Below are 27,337 nucleotides of genomic sequence, written 5' to 3' on the forward strand. Positions count from 1 at the left end.
CTTTAATTCACTCGGTTTGATGAGCGATCAATGTTTGCCGCGGAACACATCTCTGATGCAAACATAAGGTGTCTCGGTATCGCAGGCTGAGGTTTGCCAAGATCCATCTGAAAAATTAAAAATTTGTAAGTTAGGGGTGGGAACCTCATGATATGATACGATTTGCAATGGAAGGCTCATGATGACGATTATCTCATGATAGAGTATTGGCACCCCTGCAACTCTGTCACATAGTGCTCAATTTTTCCCAGTAAAATGATTGCAGTTACAAATGCTTTGGTAGTAATATCTTCATTTATTTTGCTTGCGATGAAAAAATACAGAATGAAAAAAAAATTAAATCATTATCATTTTACACACAAAACTCCCAAGCCGGACAAAAGTATTGGCACCCTCAGCCTAATACATGGGAGCACAACATTTAGACAAAATAACTTTAGACAAAACAACCGCTACCGGTATCCATCAGTGAGTTTCTTACAATACTCTGCTGGAATTTAGACCATTCTTCTTTGGCCACTGCTCCAGGTTTCTACGTAACTTTCAATAATCCTTCAATGTTACGAAAAAATGTAACAAAATGGCTAAGTGGCGCCCCCTTGAATTTTTAAAAAGGCCTCTCCATTTAGGTTTTTTCAAAGTACAGTGATGAAATTCGGGCAGTCGATACGTTGTGCAAAACTGCTCCAAAAAGTCTCTTGCATGCATATTCCAACCCCAACAAGAAATCGGGTATTTTGGATTGAATGTGAAATTTTTATCGATTTACAGGGTGCACATTTGAGGAAATTAGTTTGATCATCCTCAAAATTGGCGAGACTGTTCATGAGGCATATGAAATCTTAAGTTATCAAAATGATGTGTTTTCATTCACGGGCCTGACCTGGGGAGGGTGCCAAAGTCGGCCATTTTTTCGGCAAAACACCCAACTCGGGAAAATGACTGATAACTCCGTCATACAACTTTCAATCTATTTTAAATCTGGCATGTGTGTGAAGTATCCCAGCCTGAACAGGACTGGATTGAAATACTAGAAACTGCAATTTCGGGAGAAATTACTTACAGATACAGATCTTAGCCCCAGCCTAGGTTGGTTTGGGGACAATTCGGGGACAATATCAGGTGAGATCCTGTCTATTTGGGGACATTTATGGGGCCTGGGATAATGATATCAGGTCATTTTGGAACATTTGGGAGGCGTGGCCTATTCATATCAGGTAATTTGGGAGCATTTGGGGGCGTGGCCTAATCATATCTGGTCATTTGGGAACATTTAGGGGGCGTGGGCTGATCATATCAGGTCATTTGGGAACATTTAGGGGCGTCGCCTGATCAAATAAGGTCATTTGGGAACATTTGGTGGGCGTGGCCTGATCATATCAGGTCATTTGGGGGCGTGTCCTATTGATATCTGGTCATTTTCTGTTGATTTGGGGAAATTTTGTGTTTTCCCCATTGAAAATGAATGGGAAAATTTTTGGACGTCCATGGCTGTCAATGGCAATGACTTATATAGGCGTCAATGGAAAACAAATACATTGGCATCAATACAATGGAAAAACATGCCCGTCAATGGCATTAAACAAAGTAAATGCCATGAGAAATGAATGGGAAATTTGGACGTCCATGGCAGTCAATGGCAGCGTCAATAGAATCGGGGACGTTTGGGGGCCACATCTTATTGATATCTGGTCATTTTTTGTTCATTTGGGGAAATTTTGTTTTTTCCCTCATTGAAAATAAATGGGAAACATTTTGGACACCCATGGCCGTCAATGGCATCGACATCCATATAGTCAATTGAATCCAACTACATTGGAATCAATAGATTCGACATGCATGGCCGTCAATGGCATCAATGCAATGTAAATTCCATTGGAAGTGGATGGGAAATGTTCACATTAGAAATGAATGGGAAAGTTTTTGGCAAATTTCTGGGGAACCGTCAATTTTTCCCAAATTCTATATACAATCTTTATGCCCCTCACCGTCCCGGAATTTTTGGACCCGTCCTGGAATTTTTGAAGTCCAAATTATGTGATTTGGTCAAAAATTGTAGGACAATTTGCGTTTTGAAAACATTTTTAAAAATCGGAAAATCGCCGTTTACGGGTGAACGGAAAATTTTTGGGGGCCGTTTGACAAAAAGCCACGGTCACACGAAAATTCCGGACGTGTCGAAACCTGAACGGTGCCGATCGGTGCAGCGGTACGGACTGTGCGGCCCGCCGAAAAGACGCAGAGAATAAGTAGATTGATAAATAATAATAAAGTCGCAGAATAACATTATCTGGCTTTGCCAAAAAGGCACAGACCAGATAATTACCAATTGTGCCTGGCGCCTCCTAGTGGCAACAGGAAATGTCCTTTTTTACGGGACACGCTCCTCCTCTAAGAGGAAAAAAATCAATCGACCTCACACCTGCACAAGGGGAGCCTTAAGACGTGTTCAGGTGCCTGATGAAAATTATTGAGGTTTGGCTGAAGCAGATGGGGTCCACCAGTAAAGTGATAATGACTGTCACAATTTTGTCTCTCCACACATTTTGAACAGTCATAACTTGGCAGATATACAAGATATCTGCTCCAAACTTCCCGTGCTTGGTGAGAGTCTTACCCTGAAGAGTCCAGTAGTGGTCATTTGCATCAACTCTGTAGCGACAACTAGTGGCAGCAGAATTTGGGGCCCTTACATGCTTGAAAACTCAAAACAATTTCTCATCTCAAAAAAAGAGGCAAGTTTAAAGCATGGTAGGTTCTCATTAGATGATTAGAGGGGGGCGGTCTGCTATCACCCCGACCTGCGAGGGCCCGTTCAGTCCTGCTTGCAGGCCTAGTTTTACATATAGTTGATGTCTGCACAGAGATATTGGACTGTGCCAGTGACTTGCAGTAATGAGCATATGTGATTTCTGTGGCGTTTGCTAACTTTTTAAATGCGCGGACACACTAGATTAGAGATGTCCCGATCCGTTATTTGGATCGGATCAGACGCTGATATGGGCAAAAAAATGCGCATCGGTATCGGATCGGAACACGGAAAAATTCAGATCCAGACTTCCGATCCAGTTTTTTTTTTTTTTTTAACTCTGGTCCGGGTTTTCCAGCACACCGATTAACATAATCCATTCCGGTTTTTGCTTTGGTTTCAATCCGGTCCGCATTGTACGGCACACTTTCAACACACTACATTTACATTACCATCTCACAATTTACCAAGAGACTTTATCAGGTAAAAATGTCAGCTGTGTGGGATCATTTCACCTTAAACAATGACAAAGACGAAGAGGCAGAGTGCAACATATGACACAATAAAGTCAAGCGTAGTGGTAAAGCTGTAAGACGTTTTAATGCAACCAACCTAATCAAGCATTTAGCGAAATACCACCACAAACAATATGAGGAGTATGTTAAGAAAACCGAAGACAAAAAGAAAGGTCCTACGCAACTAACACCGGCAGAAACTTTTGCTATAGGTGACAAACTGGCACTCGACAGTCCCAAAGCCCAGGGAATAACAAACGTAATTTCCGAAGAATTCATTCTGGATGACGAGCCATTATCTCACGTGAGTAAAGACGCACCATCCAACACTGTATCCAACACGGTACAACCAGCCGTCATTACGTCCTTTAGCGATTCGGCAGTGGGAGATTCGAGAACGATTCACAAACATCCAAATTCCGATTATTGAAATATGTCAAGCGGAACTAATACACAGCGCGGTCTTCGGGACGCAATGAGAAACTGACCGCATTGCGTCCCGAAAGAAAACATATTGGTTGTCATAAACCTGGGTAATGCCAATGCTCAACTCACGGCTTTAGCTAAACTCATGCCGCTGGATAAAAAACACAAGAATACCTGACTGCTTCTGACAGCCGCTACAAACTACGTCAATGTCGTTTTACTGGAGATAATAGATATCATATGTATATAGAACTAGATGTTACACGACAGACTCGACTGTGTTAGCAACATTGAAGTATTGAAAACCAGATGCGTTAGTAACGGCCGCCATCTTAAAGCAGAAGACTTCCCTAGTAGGCTGTTGTGAACCTTCCAAGCGAACCTAATTAACTTTTTATCTAAAATACTCCTAAATCGGCAAAATGTTGACTTGAATCTATCTTCAAAACAGTTTTAAAACTTTCACATGTCGAAAGTAGACTGAAGGGAAATTATGGAATAAGGGGAGCAATTTTAACAACTTTAACAGTTGATTCGCAAAATTAAATGAATTGAATGTAGTTTAAAGCTGCTTATAGAGAATGGGGACTTGAGTATTTTATTTACTGTTTTAAAATGTTAACTTGATCCTGAAATAGTCGTTTATTTAAGCCTGAGAGGCTTTTTATACAATTTTTGTAACTAATGCACGAAACATTAAAAGCATCTAATAGCTTGGGGGATTTGTAGGATTTTCCACTGAGGTTGTTGGTGTCTTTTGCTTTTTTAAGACAGTTTACAATATTATTTGCTCGTTTTACTGACTGACTATGCCATTTCTGTTTGTTATTTATAATGTTTTGTGTTTGTCACTGAATAAACAGGTCAGTTTCATGTTACCAACCGTTGTGTGTTATTCAAACTCATCTAATTCAGCTGGCTCGTTGTTATCAAGAGTGCTAAAACCTTTTTCAACATTAGTCTGACAACTAAGTAAGGAGGCTAAATAACTTTAAACACATGCTCAGATAGGTCGGTATCGGCCAATATCGGAATCGGATTGGAAGCGCAAAAAAATATCGGTATCGGATCGGAAGCGCAAAAACCTGGATCGGGACATCCCTACACTAGATATCATGAAATAGCAAACTAGATGTGCACGTCCTATGCCATTGGCTACGTGAACCCAGAGTGATTATGGGACACATAGTCCATATACTACATTGATGAATTATAAACCGCTATGACTGAATGGAAGAAGGCCAAATCAATCCATACCAGTGACTATAGATAATGCTGCAAATATTGTTAATTCAGTACGTGACACAGATGGATTCGGACCACAAATAGGATGTCTTGCTCATGTAGTAAACCTAGCTGCTAAGAGAGCTGTAGCAATCAACAGTGTGCCACGCCTCACTTTAAACAACAGTAAAGATTGTTCTCAGCACTTTTATACTAAATTTCTTCAAATCAGTAAGAAGTAAGCACAAAGATAGATTATGCACGAAAATGCATGTTTATATGATGGCAATTTAATTTTTGCCCGTTTGCAAAAAAAAAAAAAATACAGTTGTTATTTTTTTATTTTTTAAATGTATTGAATCAGATCGAAAATCGTACCGAACAGTGACTTAACTGTATGGTTGCATCCCTATGGAACGCCATTGCAGAAGCTATGAGGGGAAAAGTTTCCATTTGCCTAAATGCTTAAGTTATTAACTGCAATTGTATTTTTTTTTCTTGAAAAACACATTTGATTTATTCTGTGTTTCTGTGCGGTATTAATATTGTTGTCTTTTACTTAAGAGGCATGGTCTATTTTTTCTTTAGTTGTGATTTCTTATCGCGTTTAAATGGGTGTACTTGATCTATTAATATATACCAGAGGTCTCCAACCCAGTCCTCAAGGCCCACTGTGGGTCCTGGTTTTTGTTCCAGCCAATCCAGCAGAGACAGTTGAACCAATGAGGCTTCTGCTAAAACAAGCCACACCTGACTGCAATCAACTGATTGCACTTGTAAAACACCAGATTTGGGAAAATGTGTCGTCATCTTGTTTGGTAGGAATGAAATCCTGCACCCACACTGGGCCTTTGTGGAATAGGTTGGGGACCCCTGATATATACTATTCTCACTGTGTTATTGTAAAATGGTATTTAAAAAATTGGGCGGAGGCGCAATAATATTGCACATTGCAATTTATGAGATAACAAATTTTAGTGTGTGATAATTTATCGCGACAGGCCTACTCTCAACTTCCTCTTCACAATATCCCCCAGATTCTCTATGGCAGGGGTCCTCATCTGCCAGGCCCCTTCTTTTGGTAGAAAGACAGGTTTTCGTGAATACTGAATTGCATCCGAAGAACACCATACCTACTGTGAAGCATGGGGGTGGAAACATCATGCTTTGGGGCTGTTTTTCTGCAAAGGGACCAGGACGACTGATCTGTGTAAAGGAAAGAATGAATGGGGCCATATATCGAGAGATTTTGAGTGAAAATCTCCTTCCATCAGAAGATGAGACGTGGCTGGGTCTTTCAGCATGACAATGATCCCAAACACACAGCCAGGGCAACAAAGGAGTGGCTTCGTAAGAAGCATTTCAAGGTCCTGGAGTGGCCTAGCCAGTCTCCAGATAGATAGATAGAAAGATAGAAAATCTGTGGAGGGAGTTGAAAGTCCGTGTTGCCCAACGACAGCCTCAAAGCATCACTGCTCTAGAGGAGATCTGCATGGAGGAATGGGCCAAAATACCAGCAACTGTGTTTGAAAAGCTTGTGAAGAGTTACAGAAAACGTTTGGCCTCCGTTATTGCCAACAAAGGGTACTTAACAAAGTATTGAGATTAGGGCTGCAGCTATCGAATATTTTAGTAATCGAGTAATCGACTGAAAATTCTATCGATTAATCGAGTAATCGGATAAAACAAATATATTTTTAGGTGAAGAGCAATTATAAATATACATGAGAAAACAAGACATTTCATCTAATCTTGAACCAATTTCAGTCAATCAATGTCTTTATTTTCGATGTATATTGTTGAAAACAGCCAACAATTGCATCTCAGATGTAAGTAGAATTTTTTTAAAAAGACTAATTTACTGCTTTCACTCAAAAAAACATTTAGATCTTATTAAAAAATATATATACAGTATAAATATATACCTAAAAACACCGTTACGCTTGATAACACACATCACTTAAAAGTTAGGATTTTTTCCCACGTGTTTCAATTGAATTTCTATTTGTGTCAAGCCATTTTTAAGTTGTAGTTAAGTTTTACGCTACTCTAAACTGTAAGACCTGATAGGATTTTGAGTTTTTGCAGTGTTCAAAATAAATGTATGATACAGGCTGTATTGGAGCACATTAGGGACCAGTGCTACTTGGTGTTTTATCCAGCAATGACTACTGAGCTAAAATTGATAGTTAGCATTATTGACTTTTTATTTTACACCCTCATCACTCCACAACGCTATGTTATGTTAAAGCCTGTATGTAAGACGCGTTAGCCACGCATCGACAGTGGTCATAATTAGTAGAAACCTAGCCCTCCGCAGGGCTAACGTTGCGTGAGCTAGTGACAGTAACGTTAATCTTATTTATTAGCGCTTAGCGCTCTTTATTAGCGCATAGCGCTCTACTGCTTTAAGATGGCGGCTGTTTACTAACGCTACCCAGACGCGGCCGAGTCTGTCATTTCGCATCTAGTTCAACATACATGTGATCTCTATGAGACTCATCGGACGCTACCTGCTTTCAACGTAGCATCATGCGGGCTAGTATTTAGCAACGTCGACGTCGTTTGTAGCGGCTGTAAGTTTTTTTTTTTTTTTTTTTTTTTTTTGGGTCTTCTACGCACGTGACATCAGCGCGTTGTCCCGCATTAAAAGTAGTCCGAGCAAAACGTGATGCTTAGAACTGTCAAAATAAACGATTACTCGAGGTGAATAAAATTACTCGGATCAGTTTTTAAACTCGAGTTACTCGAGTTGCTCGAGTATTCGTTTCAGCTGTAATTGAGATGATACTTATTTTCCACCATGATTTGCAAATAAATTCTTTAAATTTCAAACTGTGATTTTCTGTTTGTTTTCTTTCCCACATTCTGTCTCTCATGGTTGAGGTTTACCCATGTTGACAATTACAGGCCTCTCTAATATTTTCAAGTGGGAGAACATGGACAATACTAAATACTTGACTAAATACTTATTTGCCCCACTGTATGTGCCTGTTTTGGTTTTAGGTCGGTAGCAGCTTTGGTTTTGTAAATATTTGAATTTGACGTTTTTGAAAATAGGCCCCCTGCGAATCGGCCCCGTTTCCCGTGTCATGTCAATAGGTTATCAAGTCTCTGCATCAGGGCTGGATCAGGGAGGCCATTGACATCTGCAAGCGGGGCCCGAGGACCATACACAGGGACGAGGGGGCTTCCGTGCTCTCTACTACCTGGACCAGCATGCTGGAAAAGTGAATGGTCAGCAGAGGGCGTGACTCGCCTATCAATCTGACAGTTGAGTCACACCTTCATCCATCAGCTAATAAAGACGCGTCCCACCAACACCAGTGACTATCTGACGAAAGCGGAGGTTTTTTGCCGAAACATGTCAGGTAATAAAAACAACCGAAAATAACTGTCTGGGATTAAAGAAAAAAAAATCAACTAATCTATAAGTGTAGACAAAATGAACTCAGTACAACGATGATTTTACTTACCGCTCTCATCCAGCTCTGCACAGTCACCAGTATCAGAACTTGGCTCCGAATCATCGGTATTAAAATTATTAAAACCGAATGTTATATCAGTATCAGTCCATGCGTAGGTGTTGGGCTGAAAGACAAAGTGACATTTTGGCCTACTTTACTGACATATTTGAACTCATTGACTCCCATTGACGGAGCGAGACGTCCACTACAGTGGGGCAAATAAGTATTTAGTCAACCACCAATTGTGCAAGTTCTCCCACTTGAAAATATTAGAGAGGCCTGTAATTGTCAACATGGGTAAACCTCAACCATGTGAGACAATGTGAACCCCGCCCCAGAAAATCACATTGTTTGATTTTTAAAGAATTTATTTGCAAATCATGGTGGAAAATAAGTATCATGTCAATACTTTGTTATGTACCCTTTGTTGGCAATAAAGGAGGCCAAACGTTTTCTGTAACTCTTCACAAGCTTTTCACACACACTTGCTGGTATTTTGGCCCATTCCTCCATGCAGATCTCCTCTAGAGCAGTGATGTTTTGGGACTGTCGTTAGGCAACACAGACTTTCAACTCCCTCCACGGATTTTCTATGGGGTTGAGATCTGGAGACTGGCTAGGCCACTCCAGGACCTTGAAATGCTTCTTACGAAGCCACTCCTTTGTTGCCTTGGCTGTGTGTTTGGGATCATTGTCATGCTGAAAGACCCAGCCACGTCTCATCTTCTGATGGAAGGAGATTTTCACTCAAAGTCTCTCGATACATGGCCCGATTCATTCTTTCCTTTACACAGATCAGTCGTCCTGGTCCCTTTGCAGAAAAACAGCCCCAAAGCATGATGTTTCCACCCCCATGCTTCACAGTGGGTATGGTGCAATTCAGATGCAATTCAGTATTCTTTCTCCTCCAAACACGAGAACCTGTGTTTCTACCAAAAAGTTCTATTTTGGTTTCATCTGACCATAACACATTCTCCCAGTCCTCTTCTGGATCATCTAAATGCTCTCTAGCGAATCGCAGACGGGCCTGGACGTGTATTTTCTTCAGCAGGGGGACACGTCAGGCAGTGCAGGATTTGAGTCCCTGGTGGCGCATTGTGTTACTGATAGTAGCCTTTGTTACTATGGTCCCAGCTCTCTGTAGGTCATTCACTAGGTCCCCCCGTGTGGTTCTGGGATTTTTGCTCACCGTTCTTGTTATTTTGACGCCACGGGGAGAGATCTTGCATGGAGCCCCAAATCGAGGGAGATTATCAGTGGTCTTGTATGTCTTCCATTTTCTAATAATTGCTCCCACAGTTGATTTATTTACACCAAGAGTTTTACCTATTGCAGATTCTTTCTTCCCAGCCTGGTGCAGGTCTACAATTTTGTCTCTGGAGTCCTTCGACAGCTCTTTGGTCTTGGCCATAGTGGAGTTTGGAGTGTGACTGACTGAGGTTGTGGACAGGTGTCTTTTATACCGATGATGAGTTAAAACAGGTGCCATTATGACAGGTAACGAGTGGAGCCTCGTTAGAAGAAGTTAGACCTCTTTGAAGGCCAGAAATCTTGCTTGTTTGTAGGTGACCAAATACTTTTTTTCCACTCTAATTTGGAAATAAATTATTCAAAAATCAAACATTTGATTTCCTGGTTTTTTCCCCCCACATTCGGTTTCTCATGGTTGAGGTTTACCCATGTTGACAATTACAGGTCTCTTTAATATTTTCAAGTAGGAGAACTTGCACAATTGGTGGTTGACTAAATACTTATTTGCCCCACTGTATTTGGGGTCTCGCCGTCAATGTCATGAGTATTCACAGCCATTTCTCTTCAGTTTGAATGAAGTGGACATCTACTGTTGTCATTGGCAAACAATGAGTTTGATACAATGAAATTTTGTGTAAATCCACTTTAAAGTATAACCAGACTGTATATCTGTTTGAATTAATTTTGCTTTGATGAAGTTATATTTTGTCATTAACCCTTCTTAAGGGCGCTCATTTAAATATGGTGGATTTCACACACAAAAATCTTCGTATATACTAAAGATGTCCTGATCGCGTCATTTTCAAAGTATCGGAATCGGCAAAAAAATATCGGACATGCCTTTTTTAAATGTATATATATATATATATATATATGTACACATGTTTTTCAATTAAATCGTTTTCTAATTGTATTCAACGCGTTAAAGGCGGTAATTAATTTTTTTAAAAATTAATCACGTTAAAATATTTAACGCAATTAACGCATGCGCTGCACGACCCACTCGCGCATTGTCGCGTTCAACCTATAATGGCGCCTTTTTACCTATACATAGCGCTAAAACGCAGCATAAAATGAGTAGAGAGAATTTTGGCAACCTTTGTTGCCTTTTTTTAATTGGCTAAAGTCTTACAATCCCTCTCTCAACCATTAAAAATATCGTGGTAAGCAATGTGGGGAAGAAAGGTAGTAGTTGATCTTTTTCTTAACACCCTATGTTATTTCCCAACGCAGAGAAGATATATCAATTGGTGCCACTACGCACAGTCATGTTTGCACTTCCCATCATGCATTTGGGCAGAACAGTTAAATGGCTACAGTATCATTTACTGAAAGCTCAACAAATACACTAGATGGCAATATTTAGTCACAATATACAAAGTCACATTTATCCTTTAAGAATTACAAGTCTTTCTATCCGTGGATCCCTCTCACAGAAAGAATGTTAATAATGTAAATGCCATCTTGAGGATTTATTGTCATAATAAACAAATACAGTACTTATGTACTGTATGTTGAATGTATATATTCGTCCGAGTTTTATTCATTTTTTTCTTAATGCATTGCCAAAATGTATATGATCGGGAAAAATTATCGGGAATGATTGGAATTGAATCGGGGGCAAAAAAAAAAAAGCAATCGGATCGGGAAATCTCGGGATCGGCAGATACTCAAACTAAAACGATCGGGATCGGATCGGGAGCAAAAAAACATGATCGGAACAACCCTAGTTTTATGTGTATTTTGCATAGCTATTTTGATTGGGAATGCCAGCTTTTCTTTTGTGAACATAATTTTTTTGAAGAGATAGGAATATTATTTTTGTTGTGCTTTCACTAAATGATACTTATGTTTGTTGTGAAGGAGTTGCCGAAGCTTATGCCAATAAACGGCGCGGTCCGATGAACGCCTGTGTCCACTGCCTTTCTCTGCCTCTTAGCTCTCAATGTGCAAAAAGCGGTGTCATTGTAATCTGTTTGAGACAATGCATGAGCGGGTCATTCCGCGCATGCGTTAAACGCGTCAAATATTTTAACGTGATTAATTTAAAAATTCATTACCGCCTGTTACGCAAAACACTAACTGCACTTTTTTTTGCTTTTAACCAAGAATCGAGACTGTTTTACGTCCATATCAATGAAGTAATCGGGGATTTAAGCATTTATTCACAAGAATTTTCGCCACAAAAGCTGTTTATCCCAGGCGGCCGCTAGCCTTATTTGCTAACATAGTAACTTTGTACTTCGTCAATATATGTAAAATAAACGCTAACTGCATGGTTTCGTTGCTTTTAACTAAGAATCGAGACTGTATTACGTCCATATCTATGAAGAATTTGGGGATTTAAGCATTTATTCACAAGAATTTTTGCCAGAAAACCTCCTTTTACGCCAGGCGACCGCTAGCCTTATCCGCTAACACAGTAGCTTTGTACTTCGACAATATAGGTAAAACGCGAACTACACGGTTTTTTTGCTGTTAACCAAGAATCGAGACTGTTTTACGTCCATATCTATGAGGAATTCGGGGATTTAAGCATTTATTCACAAGAATTTTTGCCAGAAAAGCTCGTTTTCGCCAGGCGACCGCTAGCCTTATCCGCTAACATAGTAGCTTTGTACTCCGTCAATATATGTAAAATAAACGCTAACTGCATGGTTTCGTTGCTTTTAACTAAGAATCGAGACTGTATTACATCCATATCTTTGAAGAATTTGGGGATTTAAGCATTTATTCACAAGAATTTTTGCCAGAAAACCTCCTTTTACGGCAGGCGACCGCTAGCCTTATCCGCTAACACAGTAGCTTTGTACTTCGCCAATATATGTAAAATAAATGCTAACTGCACGGTTTATTTGCTTTTAACCAAGTATCGAGACTGTTTTACGTCCATATCTATGAAGAATTTGGGAATTTAAGCATGTATTCACAAGAATTTGTGCCAGAAAAGCTCTTTTTACGCCAGGCGACCACTAGCCTTATTCGCTAACATAGTAGCATTGCACTTCAACAAAAAACGTAAAAATAAACACTAACCGCACATTTTTTTTGCTTTTAACCAGGTATCGAGACTGTTTTACGTCCATATCTATGAAGAATTCGGGAATTTAAGCATTTATTCACAAGAATTTTCGCCAGAAAATCTCCTGTTAGCTACGCCAGGCGACCGCTAGCCTTATTCGCTAACATAGTAGCTTTGTACTTCGTCAATATATGTAAAATAAACGCTAACTGCATGGTTTCTTTGCTTTTAACCAGGAATCGAGACTGTTTTACGTCCATATCTATGACGAGTTTGGGGATTTAAGCATTTATTCACAAGAATTTGTGCCAGAAAAGCTCTTTTTACGCCAGGCGACCACTAGCCTTATTCGCTAACATAGTAGCATTGCACTTCGACAAAAAACGTAAAAATAAACACTAACTGCACAATTTTTTTGTCTTTTAACCAGGTATCGAGACTGTTTTACGTCCATATCTGTGAAGAATTTGAGGATTTAAGCATTTATTCACAAGAATTTGTGCCAGAAAAACTCAGTTTAAACCAGGCGACCGCTAGCCTAATTCGGTAACATAGTAGCATTGTACTTTGACAATATACGTAAAATAAACACAAATTGCACGATTTTTTTGCTTTTAACCAAGAATCGAGACTGTTTTACGTCCATATCTATAAAGAATTCGGGGATTTAAGCATTTATTCAAAATAATTTGTGCCAGAAAAACTCAAGTTTACGCCAGGCGACCGCTAGCCTTATTCGCTAACATAGTAGCATTGTACTTCGACAATATATGTAAAATAAACGCTAACTGCACGATTTTTTTGCTTTTAACCAGGTTGTTGAGACTGTTTTACGTCCATATCTGTGAAGAATTCGAGGATTTAAGCATTTATTCACCAGATTTTTTGCCAGAAAAGCTCTTTTTACGCCAGGCCGCTGCTAGCCTCATTCGCTAACATAGTAGCATTGTACTTCGTCAATATACGTCAAATAAACGCTAACCGCACAGTTTTTTTTTTTGCTTTTAACCAAGAATCGAGACTTGTTTACATCCACCACTATGAAGAATTCGGGGATGTAAGGATTTATTCACAAGAACTTTCGCCAGAAAATCTTTTAGCTACTGCAGGCGGCTGCTAGCCTTATTCGCTAACATAGTAGCATTGTATTTCGATAATATCAGTGGTGCCGCCAGAAATTTTTCATAGTGGTGGCCAGATAGGGTCACTTAAAATCTTGGGGTGGCACACCAAAACTAAAACTAAAACTTTTCATTATATTATTGCAGTAAAAAGGTCAAGGGAAAACTATCAGAAAGACTTAAGCACACGGCTACTGATATAGTTTGGTGTATTGTGTAATATTTGATGTTACTAATGATGATAAGCGGGGTGGCCAGTGGGGTGGACCTACAAATTTATAGGGGGGGGCCGTGGCCACCCCCTGGTGGCGCCACTGGACAATATATGTAAAATAAACGCTAACTGCACGGTTTCTTTGCTTTGAACCAAAAATCGAGACCTATGTCCAATTCTATGAAGAATTCGGGGATTTAAGCATTTATTCACAAGAATGTTTGCCAGAAAAGCTCTGTTTATGCCAGGCGGCCGCTAGCCTCATTCGCTAGCATGGTAGCATTGTACTTCAACAATATACTGTCCGTAAAATAAACACTAACTGCACGGTTTCTTTGCTTTTAACCAAGAATCGAGACTGTTTTACGTCCATATCTATGAAGAATTCGGGGATTTAAGCATTTATTCGCCAGAAAAGCTCTATTTATGCCAGGCGGCCGCTAGCCTCGTTCGCTAGAATAGTAGCATTGTACTTCGACAATATACTGTACGTAAAATAAACACTATCTGCACGGTTTCTTTGCTTTTAACCAAGAATCGAGACTGTTTTACGTCCACATCTAAGAAGAATTCGGGGATTTAAGCATTTATTCACAAGAATGTTCGCCAGAAAATCTCCTTTTAGCTACGCCAGGCGGCTGCTAGCCTTATTCGCTAACATAGTAACATTGTACTTCGACAATCTACGTAAAACGCAAACTACACGTTTTTTTTGCTGTTAACCAAGAATCGAGACTGTTTTACGTCCATATCTATGAGGAATTCGGGAATTTAAGCATTTATTCACAAGAATTTTTGCCAGAAAAGCTCGTTTTCGCCAGGCGACCGCTAGCCTTATCCGCTAACATAGTAGCTTTGTACTTCGTCAATATATGTAAAATAAACACTAACTGCAAGGTTTCGTTGCTTTTAACCAAGAATCGAGACTGTTTTACGTCCACATCTATGAAGAATTTGGGGATTTAAGCATTTATTCCCAAGAATTTTTGCCAGAAAAGCTCCTTTTACGTCAGGCGACGGCTAGCCTTATCCGCTAACATAGTAGCATTTTACTCCGACAATATACGTGAAATAAACAATAACTGCACGGTTTCTTTGCTTTTAACCAAGAATCGAGACTGTTATACGTCAATATCTATGAAGAATTCGGGGATTTAAGCATTTATTCACAAGAATTTTCCCCAGAAAAGCTCTGTTTACGCCAGGCGGCCGCTAGCCTCGTTCGCTAGCATAGTAGCATTTTACTTCATCAATATGTGCAAAATAAACGCTAACTGCACGTTTTTTTTTGCTTTTAACCAAGAATCGAGACTGTTTTACGTCCACAACTATAAAAAATTCGGGGTGTTAAGCATTCATTCACAAGAATTTTCGCCACAAAAGCTCATGTTTACGCCAAGCGGCCGCTAGCCTAATTCGCTAACAGTATATAGTGTATAATGATAATAAAGGGCTATTCTATTCTATATTAAGTTCTGATTGTATATAGAATTTATTAATAATCTATTTGCATATTATTTATAATTGATTCTGCATGTTTTCCTCAAGTATTAAGGTTCTGATGTTAAATCAAGTGATTTATTAGCTGTTGGAAAACATTTAAGTTGCTATTTTGGTCAAAAACTTATATGTTAAATATTGCTATTGATCCAGAAAATGTAGCTGATTATCTCTGCATTTGGTGATTTTTTGATACCGCTGCTCATGGAGATGGCTAAGGTAGGTGCCCGTTTTGGTTTTAGGTCGGTAGCAGCTTTGGTCTTGTAAATATTTGAATTTGAAGTTTTTGAAAATAGGCCCCCTACGAATCAGCCCTGTTTCCCGTGTCACGTCAATAGGTTATCAAGTCTATGAACAAACATAGGTTTTCACACAAACTAATTAAATGTGTTTATCGCTAGTAGATGTCCAATGCATTTGAAGTAGGATGGCAGCGAATGATTTATGCAGATGCTCTGATGCTCTGTACTGGTCAGCACTTTACCACAGCTAAATCAGTGAGTCCAATCCAGGCTGTTGCGGAGTTGCCGGCATCTCGCATAAGTTCGAGAACAAAATCATTTTCCAAATCACTTTCGATGTAGACCAGATGTCCACCAAGACTGTTGCAGACAAGCTGACGCACAAAGAGAAGAGACAAGAACATTTCACTGGTTAAGCATGACCGTTAGCAAAAAAACAAATGATATGAGGGGGGGTGACACTTTATGGACCATTTTATTAAATGATATGGATATGCCACGACAAAGACTCCACCATCAGTTGACAAGACCAATCCCACAGACATTGCGCCACACCTTCTCGTAGGTATGGAGGACCAGGAGTGCAAAAAATCAATAAATAAATACACAATTAAATAAATAATTAAAAGTGTCATTAAAATGCTTTTATTTCAATATTTATTTATTTATTTATTTCAATTTTTAGTTATTTATTTCAGTTTATATTTATTTCAATTTATATTTATTTATTTCAATTTTTATTTCAATGTATTTATTTCGATTCATATTTATTTCAATTTTTATTTATTTCAATTTATATTTCTTTCTTTCAAAATGTATTTCGATTTTTATTCATTTATTTCAATTTTTATTTATTTCAAAATGTATTTCGATTTTTATTTATTTATTTCAATTTTTATTCATTTATTTCAACTTTTATTTATTTATTGCATCATTTATTTATTTATTTCATCATTTATTTATTTCACTTTTTATTTATTTCATTCTTGCACTCTTGTTCCCCGTGTGGCCGCATGAAATACAGTGCCTTGCAAAAGTATTCGGCCCCCTTGAACCTTGCAACCTTTCGCCACATTTTAGGCTTCAAACATAAAGATATAAAATTTTAATTTTTTGTCAAGAATCAACAAATGGGACACAATCGTGAAGTGGAACAAAATTTATTGGATAATTTCAACTTTTTTAACAGATAAAAAACTGAAAAGTGAGGCGTGCAATATTATTCGGCCCCCTTGCGTTAATACTTTGTAGCGCCACCTTTTGCTCCAATTACAGCTGCAAGTCGCTTGGGGTATGTTTCTATCAGTTTTTCACATCGAGAGACTGACATTCTTGCCCATTCTTCCTTGCAAAACAGCTCGAGCTCAGTGAGGTTGGATGGAGAGTGTTTGTGAACAGCAGTCTTCAGCTCTTTCCACAGATTCTCGATTGGATTCAGGTCTGGACTTTGACTTGGCCATTCTAACACCTGGATACGTTTATTTTTTAACCATTCCATTGTAGATTTGGCTTTATGTTTTGGATCATTGTCCTGTTGGAAGATAAATCTCCGTCCCAGTCTCAGGTCTTGTGCAGATACCAACAGGTTTTCTTCCAGAATGTTCCTGTATTTGGCTGCATCCATCTTCCCGTCAATTTTAACCATCTTCCCTGTCCCTGCTGAAGAAAAGCAGGCCCAAACCATGACTCTGCCACCACCATGTTTGACAGTAGGGATGGTGTGTTCAGGGTGATGAGCTGTGTTGCTTTTACGCCAAACATATCATTTTGCATTGTGGCCAAAAAGTTCAATTTTGGTTTCATCTGACCAGAGCACCTTCTCCCACATGTTTGGTGTGTCTCCCAGGTGGCTTGTGGCAAACTTTAAACGAGACTTTTTATGGATATCTTTGAGAAATGGCTTTCTTCTTGCCACTCTTCCATAAAGGCCAGATTTGTGCAGTGTACGACTGATTGTTGTCCTATGGACAGACTCTCCCACCTCAGCTGTAGATCTCTGCAGTTCATCCAGAGTGATCATGGGCTGCATCTCTGATCAGTTTTCTCCTTGTTTGAGAAGAAAGTTTGGAAGGACGGCCGGGTCTTGGTAGATTTGCAGTGGTCTGATGCTCCTTCTATTTCAATATGATGGCTTGCACAGTGCTCCTTGAGATGTTTAAAGCTTGGGAAATCTTTTTGTATCCAAATCCGGCTTTAAACTTCTCCACAACAGTATCTCGGACCTGCCTGGTGTGTTCCTTGGTTTTCATAATGCTCTCTGCACTTTAAACAGAACCCTGAGACTATCACCGAGCAGGTGCATTTATACGGAGACTTGATTACACACAGGTGGATTCTATTTATCATCATCGGTCATTTAGGACAACATTGGATCATTCAGAGATCCTCACTGAACTTCTGGAGTGAGTTTGCTGCACTGAAAGTAAAGGGGCCGAATAATATTGCACGCCCCACTTTTCAGTTTTTTATTTGTTAAAAAAGTTGAAATTATCCAATAAATGTTGTTCCACTTCACGATTGTGTCCCACTTGTTGTTGATTCTTGACAAAAAAATTAAATTTCATATCTTTATGTTTGAAGCCTGAAATGTGGCGAAAGGTTGCAAGATTCAAGGGGGCCGAATACTTTTGCAAGGCACTGTAATTTTATCTGTCATTGGCTCATCAAACTCGGTGGGCGGGCGTCAACTAGGCGGGGTTTGAGTTGATCGAGTAATAAGCGATTGCTTCTTCCTATTTCTTCCCAATATGGCGGCGTTATCTGAGATTTTGCATGATCTCTCTCTGGACATGTTAGATTTCTCAGGACAAATTGAAGCAGGACATTTGGACCCTGAGTAAGTGTCCTACAAAACAGAGCAATTAATTAACGTTATTGGCATCATCTCGGCTCTGTCAGATCATGATGTTGATCGGAGTTTTCGATAGTTTAGAACTGCGGTCAAACCAGCCTCCACTCGTAAAAACGAAGTCAAACCAGCCGCCCCTCATTTGGATTATTGTTTGCATTATGAATAAAAATTGAAATAAATTTTGAAATAAATATAAATTGAAATAAATATAAATTGAAATAAATAAATATAAATCAAAATAAATAAAGAAAAATCGAAATAAATAAAAGTTGAAATAAATGAATAAAAATTGAAATAAAAAAAAAATCAAAATACATTTTGAAATAAATATAGATTGAAATAAATAAATAAAAATTGAAATAAATGAATAAAAATTGAAATACATAAATAAAAATCGAAATAAATTTTGAAATAAATATAAATTGAAATAAATAAATGTTGAACTAAATAAAGAAATGATTAAATAAATAAATAAAAATTGAAATAAATCAATAAAAATTGAAAGAAAGAAATAAAAGTTGAAATAAATGAATAAAAATTGAAATAACTAAATAAAAATCGAAATACATTTTGAAATAAATATAAATTGAAATAAAGAAATAAAAATTGAAATAAATGAATAAAAATTGAAATAAATGAATAAAAATTGAAATAAATTTTGAAATAAATATAATTTGAAATAAATAAATATAAATCAAAATAAATAAAAATCGAAATAAATAAATAAAAGTTAAAATAAATGAATAAAAATTGAAATAAAAAATCTAAATACATTTTGAAATAAATAAATATAGATTGAAATAAATAAAAATCGAAATAAATTTTGAAATATAAATTGAAATAAATAAAAAATTGAAATAAATATAAATCGAAATAAATATAAATTGAAATAAAAAAATATAAATTGAAATAAATAAATACAAATTGAAATAAATATAAATTGAAATAAATATTGAAATAAATAAATAAATATTGAAATAAAAGCATTTTAATGACACTTTTAATTATTTACTTAATTGTGTGTTTGTTTATTTTTTTTTTTTTTTTGCACTCCTGGTCCTCCATACGGAGGTGGCCGATCCAGGCAGAAAGTTGAGTTGGCTTTCACTGTGATAAACACGCTATGTTCTAAAGCCAGATTTAGGTGGAAATAGGACGAAGGTTTTACTGCATAGAAGCAGGCAGGAGTGTCTCAAGAATGATTTGGTCAAGGATTCAAGGCAATTATTGTATAAAATAGTACCAGGCATGCACTTTGAAATGTTGTGAAAAAAATGAATGGGAAAAAATTTGCGTGAATTTAGCTTGAAATATTTACATAAAATGAACGATAACTGCTTGGCTTTTTTGCTTTTAACCAGGAATCTAGACTGTTTTACGTTCACATTTATAGTAAATATTCCGCAATTTAAGCATTTATTGACACAAATTCTCAACTTAATAAGCTCTTTGTTTGGTGACAGCCGCCATGTTGGATATTGTATGACTACACAATAGCAGAATTCAACCGAAATAAGTTGTGATTGTATATAGAAAAATGGCAATTTTGCTTTAGTAAAATTAACTGCGCGCTTTCCTCAAGTATTAGTACTAGTTGTATTTCTCAATTACGTATTCTGTATATTTTATTTACTTATATATAAACAATTAGAAAAATATACAGTGGGGCAAATAAGTATTTAGTCAACCACTAATTGTGCAAGTTCTCCCACTTGAAAATATTAGAGAGGTCTGTAATTGTCAACATGGGCAAAACTCAACCATGAGAGACAGAATGTGGAAAAAAAAAAAAACAGAAAATCACATTGTTTTATTTTTAAAGAATTTATTTGCAAATCATGGTGGAAAATAGGTATTTGGTCAATACCAAAAGTTCATCTCAATACTTTGTTATGTACCCTTTGTTGGCAATAACGGAGGCCAAACGTTTTCTGTAACTCTTCACAAGCTTTTTACACACTTTCCTTTACACAGATCAGTCGTCCTGGTCGCTTTGCAGAAAAACAGCCCTAAAGCATGATGTTTCCACCCCCATGCTTCACAGTGGGTATGGTGTTCTTCGGATGCGATTCAGTATTCTTTCTCCTCCAAACACGAGAATCTGTCTTTCTACCAAAAAGTTCTATTTTGGTTTCATCTGACCATAACACATTCTCCCAGTCCTCTTGTGGATCATCCAAATGCTCTCTAGCGAACCGCAGACGTGTACTTTCTTCAGCAGGGGGACACGTCTGGCAGTGCAGGATTTGAGTCCCTGGCGGCGCATTGTGTTACTGATAGTAGCCTTTGTTACTATGGTCCCAGCTCTCTGTAGGTTATTCACTAGGTCCCCCCTGAAGGGAAAAGGTACCGTCATCGCACACACCATATAATTGTTTGCATTAGTCTAACACATTCATCTAACTATTGTTTAAGCAGACTCCACTACATGCCCTTTGACACAGTAAAGTGAATCACCTTATCTGGGCTAATGAGGGGGAGATGAGAAAAATGGTACAGTTTCTCGTAGGCACTGTCTAACTGTTTGCATTACTCTAACACGCGAAATATAATTAATCAGGAAATAGTATCATTTTCATATTTACTGTAGGACTGCACTTAGTAATATAAAATAAATAGCACACCATAGTTTAATGAGAAGAAATAGAAGAGATACACAATGCCGTCTTATCACAGAAGCCCAACGCGTGCATCACGAACAAGATGGACGCACCAACTCTTGCAATCAGCTCTCCCAGCAAACTCCAAGAACAAAGCGCTTTGCCCTAAAACAAGTAGAGACAGCCCGGACAACAAAGTTGATAGCGGGCGTCCCATCCGTGCACGAACCTAAGCCGCCCAAAACCGGCCACAGAGGGGAAGACCCAAAAGCAACGCCCAGAAACACCTTCGGACACACCTTCGGCACGGCCCGCTTCACCACGGACTTTAAAAAGACTGGACACTTAGATAACAGATTTTGCTGCTCCGAAACATGTAGCTTTGTTTTGGAGCCAGAATTGTCCTTCCGTCGTCTGTTTTTTGCCTTGTTTTTGACCATTGTTGACGAATAAATTGTCAACCTGCTTTCGGCGAGTCTTTTTCAAACTTTTGGAACATGGAGTCAGTACAAAGGGTTAATATCAGAGGTGGACGCGCAAAGTTCTGCCTTCCCGGTTGGTGCACGCGAGGCAGCATCGGCCGAGCAGCACTTGTTTTGGCTGTTGCTGTTTCCGTGCGTCTTGTGGTTCTGGGATTTTTGCTCACCCTTCTTGTTATCACTTTGACGCCACGGGTTGAGGAGGGAGTTGAAAGTCCATGTTGCCCAATGACAGCCCCAAAACATCACTGCTCTAGAGCAGATCTGCATGGAGGAATGGGCCAAAATACCAGCAACAGTGTGTGACAAGCTTGTGAAGAGTTACAGAAAACTTTTGGCCTCCGTTATTGCCAACAAAGGATACATAACAAAGTACTGAGATGAACTTTTGGTATTGACCAAATACTTATTTTCCACCATGATTTGCAAATAAATTCTTTAAAAATCAAACAATGTGATTTTCTGTTTTTTTCTTCCACATTCTGTCTCTCATGGTTGAGGTTTACCCATGTTGACAATTACAGGCCTCTAATATTTTCAAGTGGGAGAACTTGCACAATTAGTGGTTGACTAAATACGTATTTGCCACACTGTGTATTCAGTAAGATGCACACAGACTACTTTTCATTGTGTCAAAGTGTCATTATGTCAGTGTTGTCCCATGAAAAGATATACTTAAATATCTACAGAAATGCGAGGGGTGTACTCACTTTTGTGATACACTGTATATCGTCATATCGTACAGCGCTAATTGACAGCCGTAGACGGTCAACCCATTTCAAATGGAAGGGATCATCCGATCTCTGCCAGCCCCTCCCATTTCAAATGCATTGGACGTCTTTAGCCGTCGATGGCAGTCAGATCGATCAATTGTCAACTACCTTCCAGCTGTTGTTCCCCATACCTCTGCATCTGCATGTGTCCTCCCATCTTCCTGATAGATGTAACAGTTGCAGTTGAACTGGGTCCAGCCGGAAGGACACCTATTGACTGGAAGAAAATTGTTTTCGCCAAGAAAACAAAACACGTCAGTCAATATTCATGACCATAGGCGGAGTTAGACTTTTGGGGGGGGGCACAACATGTTGATGACCCCAAAACGCAGTGTCAGCAATGTAATTAACTTACAAAAATATTTATAATAATAAGTTGACAACGAGCGTTTTTTTGTTTCCTCATCTTTCTTGAAGGGAATTCTAAATCAGGCTGCTTAGGCAATACTTTTCGCCAAGATCGTCATCCATTGAATTTGGTACGCCCGCCGGTGTCGTGCCAATGTAGTTACAGCCAGTCAAAAATTGTATCCCCTGGGCGGAGTCATATGGTGGTAGATTTGCGTCTTTATTATTCAATCAAACAAAAGTTCCTTCAATTCAAAAAAAAAAAGTTGCTTCAATCAAAATATATATTTTCACTAAAGATGTCCCGATCGATCGGGTCGGATCACGTCGTTTTCAAAGTATCGGAATCGGCAAAAAAATATCGGACACGCCTTTTTTTAATATATATACAGTACTGTGCAAAAGTTTTAGGCAGGACACCTGCAGATAGAAAGACTTGTAATTCTTGAAGGATAAATGTGACTTTGTATATTGTGACGAAATATTGCCATCTAGTGTATTTGTTGAGCTTCCAGTAAATGATAATGTAGCCATGCCCAAATGCATGATGGGAAGTGCAACCATGACTGTGCGTAGGGGCACCAATTGATCTTCTCTGCGTTGGGAAAGAACATAGGGTGTTAAGAAAATGATCAACTACTACCTTTCTTCCCCACATAGCCTCCCACGTTACTACTAATTGCGGAAAGAGGTATTGTAAGGCTTTAGCCACATAAGAAATGGCTCCAAAGCCTGTCAAAATTGTCTTTACTCATTATACGCTGCCTTTTAACGCTATCTATTGGTAAAACAGCGTCTTTATAGATTGAACGCGACACTGCGTGAGTGGGTCGTGCAGCGCATGCGTTAGTTATTTAACGTGATTAATTTAAAAAAATTAATTACCGCCGTTAACACAATAAATTTGATAGCCCTACTTTAAGCCAAAACTACTCTGGATGAGTGTAAGACATTTTGTCTGTAAAGTTAAATACAATTAGAAAACAATTTAAATAAAAAATATACAGTATTGTGCAAAAGTTTTAGGCAGGATATTTTTTTTTAATTAATCACGTTAAATAATTAACGCACGCGCTGCACGATCCACTCACGCATTGTCGCGTTCAATCTATAAAGACGCTGTTTTACCTATAGATAGCATTAAAAGGCAGCGTATAATGAGTAGAGAGAATTTTGACAGGCTTTGGAGCCATTTTTTATGTGGCTAAAGCCTTACAATACCTCTTTCCGCAATTAATAGTAATGTGGGAGGGAATGTGGGGAAGAAAGGTAGTAGTTGATCATTTTTTTAACAGTTCTTTCCCAACGCAGAGAAGATATATCAATTGGTGCTCCTACGCACAGTCATGGTTGGACTTCCCATCATGCATTTGGGCAGAAGTTAAATGGCTGCAGCTGAAAGCTCAACAAATACACTAGATGGCAATATTTAGTCACAATATACAAAGTCACATTTATCCTTTAAGAATTACAAGTCTTTCTATCCGTGGATCCCTCTCCCAGAAAGAATGTTAATAATGTAAATGCCATCTTGATGATTTATTGTCATAATAAACAAATACAGTACATATGTACTGTATGTTGAATGTATATACTCGTCCGAGTTTTATTCATTTTTTTCTTAATGCATTGCCAAAATGTATATGATCGGGAAAAATTATCGGGAATGATTGAAATTGAATCGGAAGAAAAAAAAAAAGCAATCGGATCGGGAAATATCCGGATCGGCAGATACTCAAACTAAAACGATCGGGATCGGATCCGGAGCAAAAAAAAAACATGATCGGAACAACCCTAATTTTCACCCCAAAAAAGTCGCTTCAATGAAAAAAAAAAAAAAGTGTTTGAATGCAAAAATAAATTTGAAACTCAAAAAACTCCAAAAAAATGCATGTGATTTTTGATTAATTTTTTTGTTGGGTTTTTTTGGGGGGATTGAAGCAACTTTTTGATTGTAATGTTGATTCATGTTTGGGCCACATTTTGGCTAGAACATTTCTTCATTATTCAATCAAAAAATAAGTTGCTTCAAAAGAAATATAGATTTTCAAATAGAAAAATCCCTTGAATCAAAAAAAAAAAGAAAAAAGAAAAATTCCAATCATAGAAAAAAAGTTTTTGAATGCAAAAAAAATATTTGAACACATTTTTCATTGAAAAGGTTTTCTTTGATCGAAGTAATCCTTTTTGTGTTTGGGCCATATTATGATTAGGACATTTGTGTCTGAATCATTCAATCCCCCAAAGAGTTGCTTCAATCAAAATATATATTGTCAACCAAAAAAAAAGTAATGGCAATAAAAAAAAATTTTTTTTAAATAATGTGTTTGAATGCAAAAATAAATTTGAAACAAAAAAAAATGCATGTGATAGTTATTTTTCTTTGATTAATTTTTTTTAAATATTTGAAGCAACTTTTTGATTTAAGTAATGTTGATTTGTGTTTGGGCCCACATTTTGGCTCGGACATTTTTGTCTTCATTATTGAATCAAAAGCTTAAAAAAACATATTTTTCAAGATTTTCAAATAGAAAAATCCCTTCAATCAAAAAAAGAAAAAATTCAATAATAGACGTTTTTGAATGCAAAAAAATATTTGAGATTGAAAAATTTGTATTTGAAAACATTTTTCATTTTTCAAAATTTTCTTTGAACAAAGTAATGCTTGCTGTGTTTGGGCCATTTTATAATTAGGACATTTGTGTCTGAATCATTCAATCCCCCAAAAAGTTGCTTCAAAAATTTTCAATCAAAGATAAAAACTAATTTTTAAAAATATTTTTTTTCTCTAATTTTATGCAAAGCAAATGACCATCTAAGGCGCTCGAAAAAAAATGTCGACCCATTATGAAAATGTTTTTTTGTTCATTCCATTCATTTTTGTTGCAGTTTTATTGCTTTACAACTTTATATATATATATATATATATATATATATATATATATAGAGAGAGAGAGAGAGAGAGAGAGAGAGAGAGAGAGAGAGAGAGAGAGAGAGAGAGAGAGAGAGAGAGAGAGAGAGAGAAAAGTCAATTACATGCAATGACACTTTTCGGCCACCAGTGGGGCATGCCCCCCCTTAAAATCCGCTTATGTTCATGACCTCAAATAACAGAGTTGTGGCAACTAACCTATCCTACTTGTGGGCTTTAAAGTTCCCTGTAAAGAAAAGTGCATAGCTTAAATCAGACTGGAGGACATTTGCACAAATGTCAGCGAGTGAGATCGGTCTTACGGCGCTGTTGAACAGTCCGCTGATCGCACAGAAGAGGAACAAAGATTGAAAGGCAAATCCCATCTGCAATGGAAGCAAAATACATCTTTTAACTTATATCGGCAGCAAGGGCGGATATCGAGGGGGACAACTAAACTGTCCCCCCAAATAATTTGGGTCAGAATAATTATTTTTGGAACTGTAGATTTATTCTGACTGAAATATATTGAAGTGAAAAGGTACCATTCTCGCACACACAATATTATTGTTTGCATTAGTCTAACACATTCATCTAACTATAAAGTTTAGGCAGACTTCACTCAGTGCCCTTGACACAGTAAAGTGAATCACCTTATCAGGGCTCCTGAGGGGGAAAAGGAAAAATGGTACCATTTCTCGTAGGCACCGTCTAACTGTTTGCATTACTCGAACACACGTAATATAATTAACCAGGGAATAGTATTATTTCTCATATTTACTGTAGGACTGCACCTAATATAAAATAAATAGCACACCATAGTTTAATGAAAAGCAGCATAGATACACAACGACATCTTATCATAGAAGCCCAACGTATGCATCACAAGCAAAATTGACGCACCAAAACTTGCAAATCAGTTCTGCAAGGACAAAGTGCTCTTTGTCCTAAAACAAGTAGAGCCAGCCCGCATAACAACGTTGATAGTGGGCGCTTGACACGTCAAGACCAGCGTCGGTTGCGGTGGCAACCACGTCCCATCCGCGCACGAACCTAAACTGCCCACAGAGGGGAGGACCCAAAAGCAACGCCCGGACACACCTTCGGCCGGCCCACTACACCACGGACTTAAAAAACACTGGACACTGAGATAAGACAGATTTTGCTGCTCGAAAACACGTAGCCTTGTTTTGGATCCAGAATTGTCCCTCCGTCGTCTGTTTTTGCCTTGTTTTTGACCATTGTCGACGAATAAATTGTCAACCTGCTTTCGGCGAGTCTTTTTCAAACTTTTGGAACATGGAGTCAGTACAAAGGATTAACATCAGAGATGCACGCGCGAAATTCCGCCTTCCCGGTTGGCGCGCACGAGGCAGCATCGGCAGAGCGGCACTTTGTTTGGCTGTCGCTGTTTCCGTACGGCTTGACTGGGGAGGCGAATTTCAACAACATTCAATTTAATGCTTCAACGATTAACTCGAGTAACTCGATTTGAAAAAAGATTTGAATTAAATTTTGCTGCTTTTAATGTAAGTGGCGTTGTAATTAGAGATGTCCCGATCGATCAGCATCCCGATCACGTCATTTTCAAAATATCGGAATCGGCCAAAAAATATTGGACATGCTGTTTTTTTAATATATATA

At 38.1% G+C, this 27,337-nt stretch overlaps 2 protein-coding genes across 2 annotated transcripts in view; both read right to left on the reverse strand.

The window, feature by feature from the left end:
* On the reverse strand, positions 1–26,267 carry LOC130915791 (lithostathine-1-like). The gene is made up of 6 exons (XM_057835874.1): positions 26,017–26,267; positions 25,913–25,940; positions 22,566–22,651; positions 15,974–16,105; positions 8,391–8,505; positions 1–107 (listed from the first exon to the last, which is right to left on the reverse strand). The coding sequence occupies exons 1-6, from the start codon at positions 26,077–26,079 to the stop codon at positions 28–30; spliced, it is 504 nt and encodes a 167-aa protein (XP_057691857.1). The 5' UTR covers positions 26,080–26,267; the 3' UTR covers positions 1–27.
* neto2b (neuropilin (NRP) and tolloid (TLL)-like 2b) overlaps positions 1–27,337 on the reverse strand; it is a 193,725-nt gene that overhangs the window by 68,563 nt on the left and 97,825 nt on the right. The window lies entirely within an intron of this gene.

The sequence above is a fragment of the Corythoichthys intestinalis genome, chromosome 5 (genome assembly GCF_030265065.1).
Source record: "Corythoichthys intestinalis isolate RoL2023-P3 chromosome 5, ASM3026506v1, whole genome shotgun sequence".
NCBI lineage: Eukaryota > Metazoa > Chordata > Actinopteri > Syngnathiformes > Syngnathidae > Corythoichthys > Corythoichthys intestinalis.

Bases quoted from the DNA above. Each gene is read 5' to 3' on its own strand.
- LOC130915791 (XM_057835874.1), bottom strand. From the start codon at position 26,079: ATGGGATTTGCCTTTCAATCTTTGTTCCTCTTCTGTGCGATCAGCGGA. The intron at 25,941-26,016 runs GTAAGACCGATC...TTTTCTTTACAG, and splicing joins GCGGACTGTTCAACAGCGCC to GGAACTTTAAAGCCCACAAG. The intron at 16,106-22,565 runs GTATGGGGAACA...TTTGTGCGTCAG, and splicing joins GGACACATGCAGATGCAGAG to CTTGTCTGCAACAGTCTTGG.